The following is a 15,667-nucleotide window of genomic DNA, read 5'->3' as shown; positions in this document are numbered from 1 at the left end:
AGCCCTCCTCCTCCCCACCCCCCTCCCTCTCCCCCACCCCCCGACCCATCCTCCTCCCCCCCTCCCCACTCACCCTCCTCCTCCCCCTCCCCCCCACCACCCTCCTCCTCCCCCCCTCCCCCCCATCACCCTCCTCCTCCCCCACCCCCTCCCCTCCCACCCTTCCCCCCTCCATCACCCTCCTCCTCCTCCTCCCCCCATCCACCCTCCCATCTCCCCCCACTCCCGCCCTCCTCCCCCTCCTCCCCCCCCCATCCTCCTCCCCCCCCCCTCCCTCCCCATCCCCCTCTCCCCCACCCCTCCCTTCCCCCCCCCCTCTCCCCTCTCCCCCCCCCTCCACCCCTCCCTCCCCCACCCCCTCCCCCCCCACCCCTCCTCCCTCCCCCCCCTCCCCCTCTCCCCCCCATCCCCCTCCCCCCCCCACCTCCCCTCCTCCTCCCCCCCCTCCCCCCCCACTCCTCTCCCTCCCCCCCCCCTCCCCCCCACTCCTCTCCCCCCCCCCCCCCCCCCTCCCCCCCCCCACTCCTCTCCCTCCCCCCCCCCCTCCCCCCCCACTCCTCTCCTCCCCCCCTCCCCCCCCACTCCTCTCCCCTCCCTCCCCCCCCCACTCCTCTCCCCTCCCCCCCCCTCCCCCCCCACTCCTCTCCCTCCCCCCCTCCCCCCCCACTCCTCTCCCTCCCCCCCCACTCCTCCCACCCCCCCCTCCCCCCCCCACCCCCCCACCCTCCTCTCCCTCCCCCCCCTCCCCCCCACCCCCCCCCCTCCTCCCCCCACCCCCCCCCCACCCCTCTCCCCCCTCCCCCCACCCCCCCACCCCTCCCCCCCCCCTCCCCCCCCCCCCTCACCCTCCCCCCCCCCACCCCCCCCACTCCTCTCCCCCCCCCACCCCCCCACCTCCCCCCCCCCTCCTCCCCCCCCCACTCCTCTCCCTCCCCCCCCCACCCCCCTCCCCCCCCACTCCTCTCCCTCCCCCCCACTCCTCCCCCCACCCCCCCACCCTCCCCCACACCCACCCCCCCCCACTCCTCCCCTCCCACCCCCACTCCCCCCCTCCCCCCCCCTCCCCCCCCCCACTCCTCCCCCTCCCCCCCCCCACTCCCCCCCCCCCCCCCCCACCCCCTCCCCCCCCCCCACCCTCCCCTCCCCCCCTCCCCACCCCACTCCTCTCCCTCCCCTCCCCCCCCACCCTCTCCCTCCCCCCCCCTCCCCCCCCACTCCACCCTCCCCCCACCCACTCCCTCCCTCCCACCCCCCCCACTCCTCCCCTCCCCCACCCTCCCCCCACCCACTCCTCTCCCTCCCCCCCCCACCCTCTCCCTCCCCTCCCCCCCCACTCCTCCCCTCCCCTCCCCCCCACCCTCCCCTCCCCCCCCCCACTCCTCTCCCACCCCCCCCACTCCTCTCCCTCCCCCCCCACCCCCCCCACTCCTCTCCCCCCCCTCCCCCCCCCCTCCCCCCCCCACACCACTCCCTCCCCCCCCCCCCCCCCCCCACTCCTCCCCCCCCCCCACCCTCTCCCTCCCCCCCCCACTCCTCTCCCTCCCCCCCCCTCCCCCCCCACTCCTCTCCCTCCCCACCCCCCCCCACTCCTCTCCCTCCCCCCCCCCTCCCCCCCACCTCCCCCCCCACTCCTCTCCCTCCCCCCCCCACCCCCCCCACTCCCCTCCCTCCCCCCCCACTCCTCTCCCTCCCCCCCCCTCCCCCCCCCACTCCTCTCCCTCCCCCCCCCTCCCCCCCCACCCCCCCCCCCCACTCCTCCCCTCCCCCCCCACCCCCCCCCCCCCCCACTCCTCTCCCTCCCCCCACCCTCCCCCCCCCCACTCCTCTCCCTCCCCCCCCCACTCCTCTCCCTCCCCCCCCCCCCCCTCCTCTCCCTCCCCCCCCCACTCCCCCCCCACCCCACCCTCCCCCTCCCCCCCTCCCCCCCCCACTCCTCTCCCTCCCCCCCCCCCCCTCCCCCCCCCTCCCCCCCCCCCACTCCTCTCCCTCCCCCCCCCCCCCCACCCCACCCTCACCCTCCCCCCCCACTCCTCTCCCTCCCCAACCCCCCCCACTCCTCTCCCCCCCTCCCCCCCCACTCCTCTCCCTCCCCCCCCCACTCCTCTCCCTCCCCCCCCCCCTCCCCCCCCACTCCTCCCCTCCCCCCCTCCCCCCCCCACTCCTCCCCCTCCCCCCCCACTCCTCTCCCTCCCCCCCCCCCCTCCTCCCTCCCCCCCCCTCCTCTCCCCTCCCCCCCCACTCCTCTCCCTCCCCCCCCTCCCCCCCACTCCTCTCCCCTCCCCCCCCCCCCACTCCTCTCCCTCCCCCCCCCTCCCCCCCCCACTCCTCTCCCTCCCCACCCCCCCCCCCCCACTCCTCCCCTCCCCCCCCCCCCTCCTCTCCCTCCCCCCCTCCCCCCCCCACTCCTCTCCCTCCCCCCCCCACCCCCCTCCCCCCCCCCCCCCCACTCCTCCCTCCCCCCCCCCCCCCCCACCTCCTCTCCCTCCCCCCCCCACTCCTCTCCCTCCCCCCCACTCCTCTCCCTCCCCCCCCACTCCTCTCCCTCCCCCCCACTCCTCTCCCTCCCCCCCCACTCCCCCCCCACCCCCCCCCACTCCCTCCCTCCCCCCCCACACCTCCCACCCCCCCTCCCCCCCCCACTCCTCTCCCTCCCCCCCCACTCCTCTCCCTCCCCCCCTCCCCCCCCACTCCTCTCCCTCCCCCCCACACTCCCTCCCCCCCCCCACTCCTCTCCCTCCCCCCCCACCCCCCCCCCACTCCTCTCCCTACCCCCCCCACTCCTCCCCTCCCCCCCCCACACCTCACCCCCCCCCCCCTCCCCCCCCCACCCACTCCCTCCCCCCCCCACCCACACCCACCCCCCCCACCCTCTCCCCCCCCCCCACTCCTCCTCCCCCCCCCCACTCCTCTCTCCCCCCCTCCCCCCCCACTCCTCTCCCACCCCTCCCCCCCCACCCACTCCCCACCCCCCCCTCCCCCCCCCCACTCCTCACCCTCCCCCCCCACCTCTCCCCCCCTCCCCCCCACTCCTCTCCCACCCCCCCCCCCCCCCCCCCCACTCCACACCCCCCCCCCCCCCCACCCCACCTCCCCCCCCCCCCCCCCCACCCTCCCCCCCCCCCCCCCCCACACCTCCCCTCCCCCACCCCCCCCCACCCACACCTCCTCCCCCCCCCCCCCCACTCCCACCCCACCCCCCCCCTCCCCCCCCCCACACCTCTCCCACCCCCCCCCCTCCCCCCCCACCCCCCCACCCCCCCCACCCTCCCCCCCCCCCCCCCCACCCTCTCCCACCCCCCCCCCCCCCCCCACCCCTCCCCCCCCCCCCTCCCCCCCCCCACCTCCCCACCCCCCCCCACCCCCCCCCACTCCACTCCCCCACCCCCCCCCCACCACCCCCACCCCCCCACCCCCCCCACCCCTCCCCCCCACCCCCCCCACCTCTCCCTCCCCCCCCCCCCCACTCCTCCCCTCCCCTCCCCCCCCACTCCTCTCCCTCCCCCCCCCACCCCCCCCCACCCCCTCCCTCCCCCCCCTCCCCCCCCCACTCCCTCCCTCCCCCCCCACCCCCCCCCACTCCTCTCCCCACCCCCCCCCCCACTCCACTCCCTCCCCCCCCACCCACTCCCTCCCCCCCCCTCCCCCCCCACTCCTCTCCCTCCCCCCCCACCCCCCCCACTCCTCTCCCTCCCCCCCCACTCCTCTCCCCCCCCCCCCTCCCCCCCCACTCCCTCCCCCCCCCCCCCTCCCCCCCCACTCCTCCCCTCCCACCCCCACCCACCCACCCCCCCCCCCCCACCCACACCCACCCCCCCCACCACTCCCACCCCACCCCTCACCCCCCCCCCCCTCCACTCCCCCCCCCCCCCACACCACCCCCCACCCACCCCCCTCCTCTCCCACCCCCCCCCACACCTCCCCACCCCCCCCCACTCCTCACCCTCCCCCCCCACTCCTCTCCCTCCCCCCCCACACCACTCCCTCCCCCCCCACTCCCTCCCCACCCCCCCCACTCCTCCCCTCCCCCCCCTCCCCCCCCCACTCCTCTCCCACCCCCCCCCACTCCTCTCCCTCCCCTCCCTCCCCCCCCCACTCCTCTCCCTCCCCTCCCTCCCCCCCCCCACTCCTCACCCTCCCCCCCCTCCCCCCCCCACTCCTCTCCCTCCCCCCCTCCCCCCCACTCCTCTCCCTCCCCCCCTCCCCCCCCCACTCCTCTCCCTCCCCCCCCCACTCCCTCCCTCCCCCCCCACCCCCCCCCACCCCCCACTCCCCTCCCCCCCCCCACTCCCCTCCCTCCCCCCCACTCCCCCTCCCTCCCCCCCCACTCCCCTCCCTCCCCCCCCACTCCACTCTCCCCCCCTCCCCCCCCCACTCCCCCCCCCTCCCCCCCCTCTCTCCCCCCCCCACTCCCCCCCCTCCCCCCCCCACTCCCCCCCCTCCCCCCCCCACTCCCCCCCCACTCCTCTCCCTCCCCCCCCACTCCTCTCCCTCCCCCCCCCACCCCCCCCACTCCCCCCCCACCCCCCCCACTCCCCCCCTCCCCCCCCACTCCTCTCCCTCCCCCACCCCCCCCACTCCCCCCCCACCCCCCCCCCTCCCCCCCCACTCCTCTCTCCCCCCCCTCCCCCCCCCACTCCCCCCTCCGCTCCTCCCCACTCCCCCCTCCGCTCCTCCCCCACCCCCTCCCTCCCCCACCCCCCTCCCCTCCCCCCTCCCCTCCCCTCCTCCCTCCCCCACCCCCCTCCCCTCCCTCCCTCCCCCACCCCCCCTCCCCTCCCTCCCCTCCCCTCCCTCCCTCCCCCCACCCCCCTCCCCTCCCTCCCTCCCCCACCCCCCTCCCCTCCCTCCCTCCCCCACCCCCCTCCCCTCCCTCCCTCCCTCCCCTCCCTACCTCCCTCCCCCCCCCCCCTCCCCTCCCTCCCTCCCCTCCCTACCTCCCTCCCCCACCCCCCTCCCCTCCCTACCTCCCTCCCCTCCCTACCTCCCTCCCCCACCCCCCTCCCCTCCCTACCTCCCTCCCCCACCCCCCCTCCCCTCCCTACCTCCCTCCCCCACCCCCCTCCCTCCCCCTCCCCCCCACCCCCCTCCCTCCCTCCCTCCCCTCCCTACCTCCCTCCCCCACCCCCCTCCCTCCCTCCTCCCCTCCCTACCTCCCTCCCCCACCCCCCTCCCCTCCCTACCTCCCTCCCCCACCCCCCCTCCCCTCCCTACCTCCCTCCCCCACCCCCCTCCCCTCCCTACCTCCCTCCCCCACCCCCCTCCCCTCCCTACTCCCCTCCCTCCCTCCCCCACCCCCCTCCCTCCCTCCCTCCCCTCCCTACCTCCCTCCCCCACCCCCCTCCCCTCCCTCCCTCCCCTCCCTACCTCCCTCCCCCACCCCCCTCCCCTCCCTCCCTCCCCTCCCTACCTCCCTCCCCCACCCCCCTCCCCTCCCTCCCTCCCTCCCCCACCCCCCTCCCCTCCCTACTCCCCTCCCTACCTCCCTCCTCCCCTCCCTACTCCCCTCCCTCCCTCCCTCCTCCCCTCCCTACTCCCCTCCCTCCCTCCTCCCCTCCCTACTCCCCTCCCTCCCTCCCTCCTCCCCTCCCTACTCCCCTCCCTCCCTCCCTACTCCCCTCCCTCCCTCCCTCCTCCCCTCCCTCCCCTCCCTACTCCCCTCCCTCCCCTCCCTACTCCCCTCCCTCCCTCCTCCCCTCCCTACTCCCCTCCCTCCCTCCCTCCCCTACTCCCCTCCCTCCCTCCCTCCTCCCCTCCCTCCTCCCCTCCCTACTCCCCTCCCCTCCCCCAAAACCGAAAGAACTGCGTTAAGTCTGATTTTTTTCTCTGAAGAAGGGCCCAGACTCGAAACGTCAGCTTTCCTGCTCCTCTGATGCTGCTCGGGCTGTTGTGTTCATCCAGATCTACACCTTGCTATTAAATCTGATGTTTTTTTCTTCACAGATGCTGCCAGAATTGCTGAGCTTTCCCGGCAACTTTGTTTTTGTTCCGCAGAGTATGTTCTCTTCCCCCCCTTGAAATTTCTGTGGTTTTTTTGGTGAAAAAGTCGGGGGCGAGGGGGTGGTAGATGCTGGAAACAGTCAGCCGCGGACAGTGCGGTGCTGACATGTTTTCAGCGACTTCCCCTCACACCATGGCACGTTGTCACGCTTCTCCGCATTGAGCTCGGAGACAGTCCCTGCCCCTTTTTTTTATCAAACACAATGTTGGGTGGAGCCGGGAAAGAGAGCCAATGCAGGGTGGTCGGGGCTAGTGCGGACCATGGTACAGCTTGCTGCTGGCTCTCGCAGCGAGGCCAATGAATGCGGCGAAATGGAGCTTCCTGCTGTGCGCCTCGGTGAGCGCCGCCGTCTGCCTCTGTATCTACATCACCGCCAAGGTCAGGCGGCCCGTGCCCCACGCCTGGAGCCTGGAGCGAGCTGACTGCGGGGACTACCCGGACGAGCTGTGCGCTGCGCTCTTCCAGGGCAAGGCGGCCGCCGTGGGGATAGGCGCCCGGTGCGAGCAGCTACACCGGCCCCAGGCCAGGGACCAGGGCCCCCTCAACTGCTCCCGCCTGCTGGCTGCCCACTCGTATATCACCCAGACCCTGTCGCAGGAAGAGGCGGATTTCCCCCTGGCCTACATCCTGACTGTGCACAAGGACCTGGACACTCTGCTCTGGCTCTTCAGGGCCATCTATGCCCCGCAGAATATCTACTGCATCCACGTGGATAACAAGACATCGGCGGAGTTCAGGAGCCGGGTGCGGGAGCTGGCCTCCTGCTTCGGCAACGTGTTCCTCGCGTCCCGCAGCGAGACGGTGGTGTACGGCGGCTTCTCCCGGTTGCAGGCGGACATCAACTGCATGCGGGAGCTGCTGGGCTCCCCTGTCATCTGGAAGTACGTGATCAACTTGTGTGGGCAGGACTACCCGCTGAAAACCAACCGGGAGCTGGTACGGTTCCTCAAGAGCCAGCGTAAGAGCAGGAACATCACACCGGGGATCCCACAGCCCGAGCACGTGAAGCTGAGGACCAGCCACGTTCACCGGGAGTACGTCGCCTCCGGGCAGTCCTACGTGATCCAGACCCCGGCCAAGAAGGCGGACGGCGTCCCCCACGGCCTGAAGCTCTACTTCGGCTCCGCTTACTACGTCCTCACCCGTGACTTTGTGGATTTTGTGCTGCGGGACGTGCGGGCGAAGGACTTGCTGCAGTGGTCGAGGGACACTTACAGCCCGGATGAACATTACTGGGTCACCTTGAATCGGATCGCAGGTAACTCCGCGGGTATTCTGGGTACTTAGCGTCTTAGCCAACACAGCCCCGCGGAACTGATGTTCAATCGGGGACATCCCAATTTCAACTCTTGTTGTGAAATAGTCTGAACTCAACCTACTTGCGCTTTCTTTACTAAGAGCTAATTTGAAGGATGAACGCTCCTATTCCAACTTTTCCAATTCCCGATTCTAACCTCCCTCTGAATTAAAATTGTTCTGTTTTTGTAGCTTTATATTTTCGTCCTGTTTTAGAAATTACTTCTGTCTCCCTCTCACACCACCCCCCCTTAACGTGTTGATTGACACTTGTTCAAAGAACCAGCACACACAACGGACGGAATCGCCTCCTTGTTTACCGCAAGCGCTGCTATTCTAACTCGATTTCTACGTTTTAAAATAAAAATGTTGAAACAAAACATAATCTGAATTTGAGACAAACACTTAATGATGAGGAAGGATGAAGTAATTTTCAGAACATTACCTTGGCTTTTAAAGAATTACCCGTAGCTGTATTTGTCAGTGCAAGTAAGGGCTCGTCATTTACTGTATAACAACATGTTCACTTTGAATTCTGACTTGTCTATTGTAGTTTTCTGCATCAGAGCAGCTGGCAGTAATCTGTTGCTGTCTGGGTTTTTATGCAGCCCCCTCCTTAACATCTCTGGGCCAGGACACCTGGGTTCGTGGGTAATAACATTTCTGTAATAAACTGATTTAGGAAATTCTGATAACCAAGTCAGTGGGCTAATGCGAACAGGTAGACAGACCAAACCAGTGGGTAGGATGAAAAATTCAGTTTGTGTAATCATGCCACTGTATGATATGATGTCTTTGAGAGCAGTGAGAGAACTACAAGGGAGAAAGATGCAGAAATTTTGATGCATCTAAATTTGTTTTGTAATTAAGTTTGACTGTTCAAATAGGAGAAGTATATTTCAGACCAATTGTATAGCAAAAAATAAATCAGTTGTTGATATCAAAATATTGCAAAAATTTCCTTCAAGGGTAAATTGAGACCCATGCACGTCCCTTAGACCCTTTGTGAATTATGTTTCTTGTAATACAAATACAAAACCACGTAGCTGTAGATGCTGTGAATCAGGAACAAGGACAAAAGTTACTGGAAAAGCTCAGCTGGTCTGGCACCATCTGTGAAGAAAAATCAGAGTTAATGTTTTGGGTCTGGTGACCCTTCTTCAGAATGTGCGTTGGTATAATACCATGTTACCATCCTTTAAATCGAACAGTGTGAATGCCTTTGGTCATTTGACCTTGAGACCACACAACAGGCCTTTTGACCTCTCCTTGCTAGCATATCAGTGACGTTGGTGAGTGTTCAGTTACAGTTTATTTGTATAATTTTTGATTGAATTCTGTACTTAGTTGAAACATTTGAATTCTAGATAATGGAGCACACCTACTGCAGCAACGTGTTTATGTTCACATTCCTGATACACCCCAGTGTGACTTTTGTTTCCATTTGCTTTATCAGCAAGCTTTGAGGTCATCATTTGTGCTGTGCCTGTTCTTATTGGAAGCTAGGTCAGATTTTTACTAAAGAATTATGTTATGATCCTGACCATTAGTGGATGTATCAGTTCCTAGACTGAAATCTAGCTTGACCAGACCATTTTGTTTTTTTTTGCTTTTTTTCGCAAGGATATCGTTCACTAAAATACAAGCAAATTTAGTTTTGACAATAAATCAGAAGTTTATTGTGCAAAAGATATGAAGATCAAATAGAATAAACCAAACTATTTACATGCAAAACAGGTGAAAGATTTTGAAACAGTGGAAATAAAAGCCAAATGACCCCACGCCATCAATTTATCATACTTGAAGACTGGAGAGAGTATCTTTGTCAATTACATCTACACGTTTGATTATTAGTTTCTTTCAATTCTTAGTCTTGAGCATTTTGAGAGTCTTTTACTCGATTAGTCACACTACTGAACTTGAACTTTCCCAGCATCAGGTTTCTAACCAATCACTTCTGGTCTGGTATTTTAAATCTTAAAACCTCTTACACTGAAGTTAGCCCACTTTCTAATTGTTCTCAACTATCTCCTTTCATCAGGAGGAGCTGTGGCCTTCATCTAACTCTAACCAGAACTTCTGGAAACTGAAATCAGAAGCTTTTGCAACTGGGTTTTCCTCCTAAGCAAAGTGAGAACCCAGATCTTCAATACTGGTTGTGCAATGCACAGAAATTCTCATTTATCACTCCAATAATTATATACACGTGCACATCAGAAATGCAACTCATTTACACAGACCAAAGCCACTGATTCAAAATCCAAACTCAAATGAATAACATTTTTATGTGCATATTTATATGTATTTTAGACACAATAGCACTTCCAAAATGATGGACAGATTTTCTCAAAATGAAAGAATTTTCCCAGCCCACAGTACCTGCTAGTTCTCAATATGCAATTCAGTATCACATGCAGACTTGCATATTTTTTCATACTGTTCAATTGTTGACAAATAATACGGCATTGTGTCAAGTTACTTATTCGACAAAAATGGCCTAGTGTGATTATGGAAATGTGACCTGTGTGTGGGTCTATACAATTTTTTTGGTTATATAAAATGGAATCCAGAGATTGTTTTATAAGTTGTCTTAAAATGCTACTAAAAGTAAGGTTGTGGTTAATGAGGACATGACAGGATAATTGGTGAACACTTTGGCAACACCTTACTCATCAATGAAAGCAACTGATTTGTAGCTGTAGCAGAGGAGGTGACAGCAGCAATTAAATAGGAAAAAAAAAAAGCCAGGACGTAAGTTCTCATAGAGATGTCATTGGTCTAGATTACATGTGATATTGGTTGGTGAGGACTGTTGGGCGGGAAATTTCTCAGATTGTTACCATAGAAAATTCATAGATGCTCTGGCCACATTCTTCCTGTGCTCTTTAGATGTACAGATTACGCAAGGAAATTGGAAGCTTTAGAAGAAATTGAAGTATAAACCTTGCAGTGGTGTGTGTGTGTGTGTGTGTGTGTGTGTGTGTATAAACGTCCAAAATGTGTTTCACGAAAGTGCCATACAATCTTATTAGCAAAATCTTAAAGCTTCTATAAGAACCTAAAAGTATGATTACAAAACTTGACTAAAAGTGATCGCTAATGGTTACTTGAGGGAGATAAACAGGAATGTTCCTCAAGGATTAATATTAGGAATACTGGTCTGTAATGTATTAATGACCAGGATTTGGGTGAGCAGGGCACATTACATGAAATTTTAAAATGTTGTAATGTGCAAACAGTGAGTGAGGGTCATATTTTAGAAGTGTAAACAGATCAGTGTACAGGAAGAGCCATGAAAGATTAAATTTAATGCAGAGAAGTGAGCAGTGATGGATGCTGCTTTGAAGTTTAAAAAAAACCCAAGTTCTTGTGTCTCATCATGGTGAAAAACATAACACGGAGCAAGAGTAGGCAAATTGGCCCTTTTTTAACCCTGCTCCTTCATTTGATTCAATCATGCTGATATCATCTCCATTTGCCTCTCTGTTCTCTATAACCCTTTAAACACTTACTCATTAAAAATCTGACTAACTCCTCAATTTACTCCAGTGTTCTGGCACCCACTGTGGGATAGTGAGTTTCCCAGGTTCGTGGTACTTTGTGAGAAGTAATTTCTTATCATCTCTGTTTTAAGTCTGCTACCTCTTATCCTAAAACTCTGTCCTCTAATTTTCTAGAAAAGTCTTTCACCATTCACTTTCTTGCAAAGATTTTGCAGGTTTTTCAACAATCATTCTATTAATCTGGCATATGTCTTGGTGCAAGGACTGTGGTACCTGTGAACAGGGCAAGACAACATTAAGACTCTTCACTCTGATTGAAGAACTTCTAACTAACCACAGGAACTAAACTAGGCAGGAAAAAAAAACAGAACATAAACATCAGAGATAGTAGGAACTGCCGATGCTGGAGAATCCGAGATAACACAGTGTGAAGCTGGATGAACACAGCAGACCGAGCAGGAAAGTTTGACATTTCGGGTGAGACCCTTCTTCAGAAAGTGATACTGAAGAAGGGTTTCGACCCGAAATGTTAAATGTTCCTGCTCCTCTGCTGCTTGGCCTGCTGTGTTCATCCAGCTTCACACTGTGTTATCCCAGAACATAAACACCATTTAAGTTACAGTTGGAAGGCAAAATGGGAAATAGAAATGTTAAGGGAATGTGCTAAAAGAGACAGACAACATTTTTTTCAAAAACTGGCAGGATACTTTCTTTGAGGGATAAGTATCCACATTTGTATTTACTTTTAAGGGCCAGTTGCGACTGTTTAAAATTAATTTACCCCTACACGTAACTATCCTAACATTTCCAGTCCTCTTTAGTGCCATCGGTAGGTACCCTCAATTTCATGCATCTGACTGTCTATGCCCCCTCTCCCCCATTTTTGGTGTAGCAGAGCTTCTCTGACAGAAATTCTGGATTTCTTCATTTAACTTGGTTTATGCAAATACCAGAAATTTCTATCAGATTTAATTTGTAACAATGATGAGTACCAGGAAGCACACAGTTACTATTAAGTTGAAGTTGGGCATGAACTAAGGACTCATGAAAGTATACTCGGCACTAACTTTCTGCCATTACAATGTATCAGGTGTGATTTCAGCACTGGTTATGATGTGCATGCAACCTAAATCATGTGCTTCTCAGACTTGAAACAATGTATTCTATATTTAGAAGTCTCATCCTCTTGCTTAATTCAGTATCTGTAATCCAGTATGTTTTGTCTTTTCTATAATGTGCTCACGGTTAACATGGAGAGGTTGCGCAGGCATTTCTTGACCTTCCCAAAAGACTTTGAAAAGAGATGTCTGTTTTGCTCGTTGAAAAATGTAGAGCCAATTAACCCCATATTCCCTTTTCCCAAACTAAAATCATTGTTTTTTGTTTTTTGTTCATGAGATGTAGGAGTTGTTGGCTAGGCCAGTGTTTATTACTCTGTAGTTGCCCTGGAGAAGTTTGATGATCTGCCGCCTTGAATTTGGTGTAGGCAAGTGTAGAGAGTTGCATCACACTACTGACTTGTCTTGTAGACAGTAGACAGTCACTGGGGAGTCAGGAGGTGAGTTTCTCACCACAAAATTTCTAGCCTCTGACTACACTTCAGTATTTTAAATAGCTGCCCCACTTCAGCTTCTGGTCAGTAGTAACTCTCAACGTTGATAGTGGGGGATTTGGTATTAGTTACGCTATTGAATATTGAGAGCTGATGGTAAATTTCTCTCTTGATCATTGTAGCTTAGCACTTTTGCGATGTGAATGTTACTTGCCATTTAGCAACTTGGATGTTGTCCAGACCTTGCGACTTTATGACGGTAGTTACATTTTACTAAGTGAGGATAAGACCTGGTACATCTTCATATCCAAGACAGTAAGATCGAAGTGCAACATGCTGGTTTTATGTGTAACTTCCATTGAACCACTCCCTGGTCTGCCTCTGGTACTTTGACATCAGTCAGTGCAGTAAATAAAACCTCTAAACCTCAATGTTTGGTGAATCCCTTCTTTCTTACCTGTATGTAACAAAGTCTAGAAAGACTGGTTCAATCCAAATAGAATTTTAAAATTGTCATTGATCTATCAGTGCTCACCTAAGCCACATTAATTTTTTTTAAGTCTTAGCTTCGAACACCAAGTGTGAAAGCATGGTGATCTTGACACCCAGGTGTCTTGCTGAGGATTGAAGACATGTATTATGTTCCTCTGGGAATTCCCACACACCTAGAAGTCTCTTTTATAAGCTGTTAGATTTCTGCTAAGACTGCCTGTTTGACCATTTTACAATAATGATGCCCCAATTGTGTGTAACAAGGTCTAATTTTAGAGAGCAGCATCCTGTATCCCAAGCTTGGCTGAGGAAGGTTCAACCCAATTTCAAGTTGAGCATTTTTCAGACATCTAAAGTGGCTGCCTGAGATGAATGTCTAGCCATCCATAAAATTAATAAAGTGTATCAAATGATTTAGATAACTCTGGGAACAAGGTTGCTGGAAGATCAATGCTGCTCGTCAAAATAAATAGTAAATAATTTAGACTTTGGAACCAGTTTCTAAAATTTGCTTACAAATGAGAAGAACTGAATTGAATTATGAATATATAATGTGTACATGAATTCTAGTGCAGATAATCGTGTTACTAGACTTTGATAATGAGGAGTGTTAACGTTAATAATGAAAAATAAGAACTTAAATGATACAGTTGAGCAAAAGTATCCAAGTACAAATTCTCAAGCCACCCAAAGTAACGACATAGTTAATAAAGTCATTTAAAAGGAGCCTTTCAAACATGCAACCTTCTAATAACAGGCACAATCACAGATTGACAGGCACAAACACAGGTAGAAGGTTTCATCTGGCAGATGGGGGTGAGGGGAAAGAAGCATAAAATCCATGTATAAGATTCAAGAATCAGGCTGGAGATTCAGAAGAAACATGTTAGTCAGAGAGTGGTGAGAATGTGGAACTTGCCATCTGTGAGTGGTTCAGGTGGATAGTACAAATGCATTTAAGATGAGGTAAGGTAGCACCTGCATGAGACAGGAATTGAAAGTTGGGTGACAGGAGGCTGAACTGGAGCATGAGGGATCATGAAACAAGTAGGTCAGATGGTCTGTTCCTGAGCTGTATATTGTGTAGAACTTGGAGGACACTCCTAAATTCTTCCGTGAGCACAGTTAGTCAATTATATCACATGGGACTAGATCACGTGCAGGCCAGACGACATAAAGAGTGAGCCAAAAAAAATGTAGTGGCGCCATTATTCGACGTGTTTTGCTGACTACGCAAATTAGTTATTTGCATGTTTTACTGCCATTGTCCTGTATTTAGGTTGTATGTCCCAATGATTGGCAGACAGTATCAAACTCCATGACCCATCAGCTACTCACAGTGGATGTCATGCTGACTGTGCTCAATAGCCCCTGCTTACAAATCTCAAAACATTATGTCCAACATTCGACGTGATTCTGCTACTGCACAAATAACCTGGACTATGCTAAGATTTGCAATAGAAACCAATTTAAGGTCACTAGTCAGACTTGCAGTGAAATACATTGCATTTCACTGCGATATCGCACATCTAGAACATAGAACATAGAAAAGTACAGCACAGTACAGGCCCTTCAGCCCACGATGTTGTGCTGTGGAATAATCCTAATCCAAAAATAAAATAACCAAACCTACATTCCCCTCAATTCACTGCTCTCCATGTGCATGTCCAAGAGTCGCTTAAATGTCACTAATGACTCCGCTTCCACGACTACCACTGGTAAACTATTCCATGCGCACTCAACTCTCTGGGTGAAGAACCTCCCTCTGACGCCTCCTCTATACCTTCCTCCTAACACCGTAAAACTATGACTCCTCATGGCAGTCAATCCTGCCCTGGGGAAAGGTCTCTGGCTATCAACTGTATCCATGCCTCTCATTACATTGTACACCTCGATCAGGTCACCTCTCTTCCTCCTTCTCTCCAGAGAGAAAAGTCCGAGCTCACTCAACCTCTCCTCGTAAGACAAGCCCTCCAGTCCAGGCAGCATCCTCGTAAACCTCCTTTGCACGCTCTCCAAAGCCTCCACATCTTTCCTATAATAGGGCGACCAGAACTGGACACAATATTCCAAGTGTGGTCTCACCAGGGTTTTGTAGAGCTGCAGCATAACCTCGCAGCTCTTAAACTCGATCCCTCTGTTAATGAAAGCCAAAACACCATATGCTTTCTTAGCAACCTTATTTACCTGGGTGGCAACTTTGAGGGAGCTATGCACTTGAACACCAAGATCCCGCTGTTCCTCCACACTGCCGAGAATCCTGCCTTTAATTCTATATTCAGCATTTAAGTTCAACCTTCCAAAATGCATCACTTCGCATTTATCCAGGTTGAATTCCATCTGCCATTTCTCAGCCCAACTCTGCATTCTGTCAATGTCTCGCTGAAGCCTGCAATAGCCCTCGATACTGTCAACAGCACCTCCAACCTTTGTGTCATCAGCAAACATACTAACCCACCCCTCAACCTCCTCAACCAAGTCATTTATAAAAACTACAAAGAGCAGAGGCCCAAGAACAGAGCCCTGCGGGACACCACTCAGCTCTGACCTCCAGGCAGAATACTTACCATTTACAACCACTCTCTGCCTCCTGTCAACCAACCAATTCTGAATCCAGACAGCCAAATCACCCTGTATCCCATACCTCCTGACTTTATGAATGAGCCTGCCGTGGGGAACCTTATCAAATGCCTTGCTGAAGTCCATGTACACCACATCCACTGCTCAACCCTTGTCAACCTGTCTCATGACTTCCTCAAAGAACTCAATAAGATTTGTAAGGCATGACCTGCCCCTCTCAAAGTCATGCTGACTCCCTTTAATCAC

The 15,667-nt window shown here is 56.3% G+C and overlaps 2 protein-coding genes across 3 annotated transcripts in view; both read left to right on the top strand.

Annotated features, from left to right (window-relative positions):
- Positions 1 to 375: 375 nt before the first annotated feature.
- On the top strand, positions 376 to 6,015 carry LOC132206635 (uncharacterized; the record flags this gene model as incomplete). Its single annotated transcript, XM_059641064.1, has 6 exons — positions 376 to 512; positions 799 to 920; positions 1,039 to 1,149; positions 3,061 to 3,402; positions 3,699 to 3,847; positions 5,992 to 6,015. Coding segments are annotated over 6 exons (885 nt in total), but the record flags the coding sequence as incomplete, so codon positions are not given.
- Positions 5,818 to 15,667, top strand: part of LOC125464008 (beta-1,3-galactosyl-O-glycosyl-glycoprotein beta-1,6-N-acetylglucosaminyltransferase 7-like) — a 46,573-nt gene continuing 36,723 nt past the window's right edge. Inside the window, exon 1 of one of the 2 annotated variants that reach the window (XM_048555940.2) lies at positions 5,818 to 7,256. In XM_048555940.2, the coding sequence (XP_048411897.2) occupies positions 6,296 to 7,256 (961 nt within the window). In that variant the 5' untranslated portion in view covers positions 5,818 to 6,295. The remainder of the gene's footprint in view (positions 7,257 to 15,667) is intronic. The other variant, XM_048555932.2, reaches the window with a different exon arrangement.

The sequence above is a fragment of the Stegostoma tigrinum genome, chromosome 2 (genome assembly GCF_030684315.1).
Source record: "Stegostoma tigrinum isolate sSteTig4 chromosome 2, sSteTig4.hap1, whole genome shotgun sequence".
NCBI lineage: Eukaryota > Metazoa > Chordata > Chondrichthyes > Orectolobiformes > Stegostomatidae > Stegostoma > Stegostoma tigrinum.
Note: the sequence above shows the minus strand (reverse complement) of the source record. Positions and strands in the feature narration are given on the sequence as shown.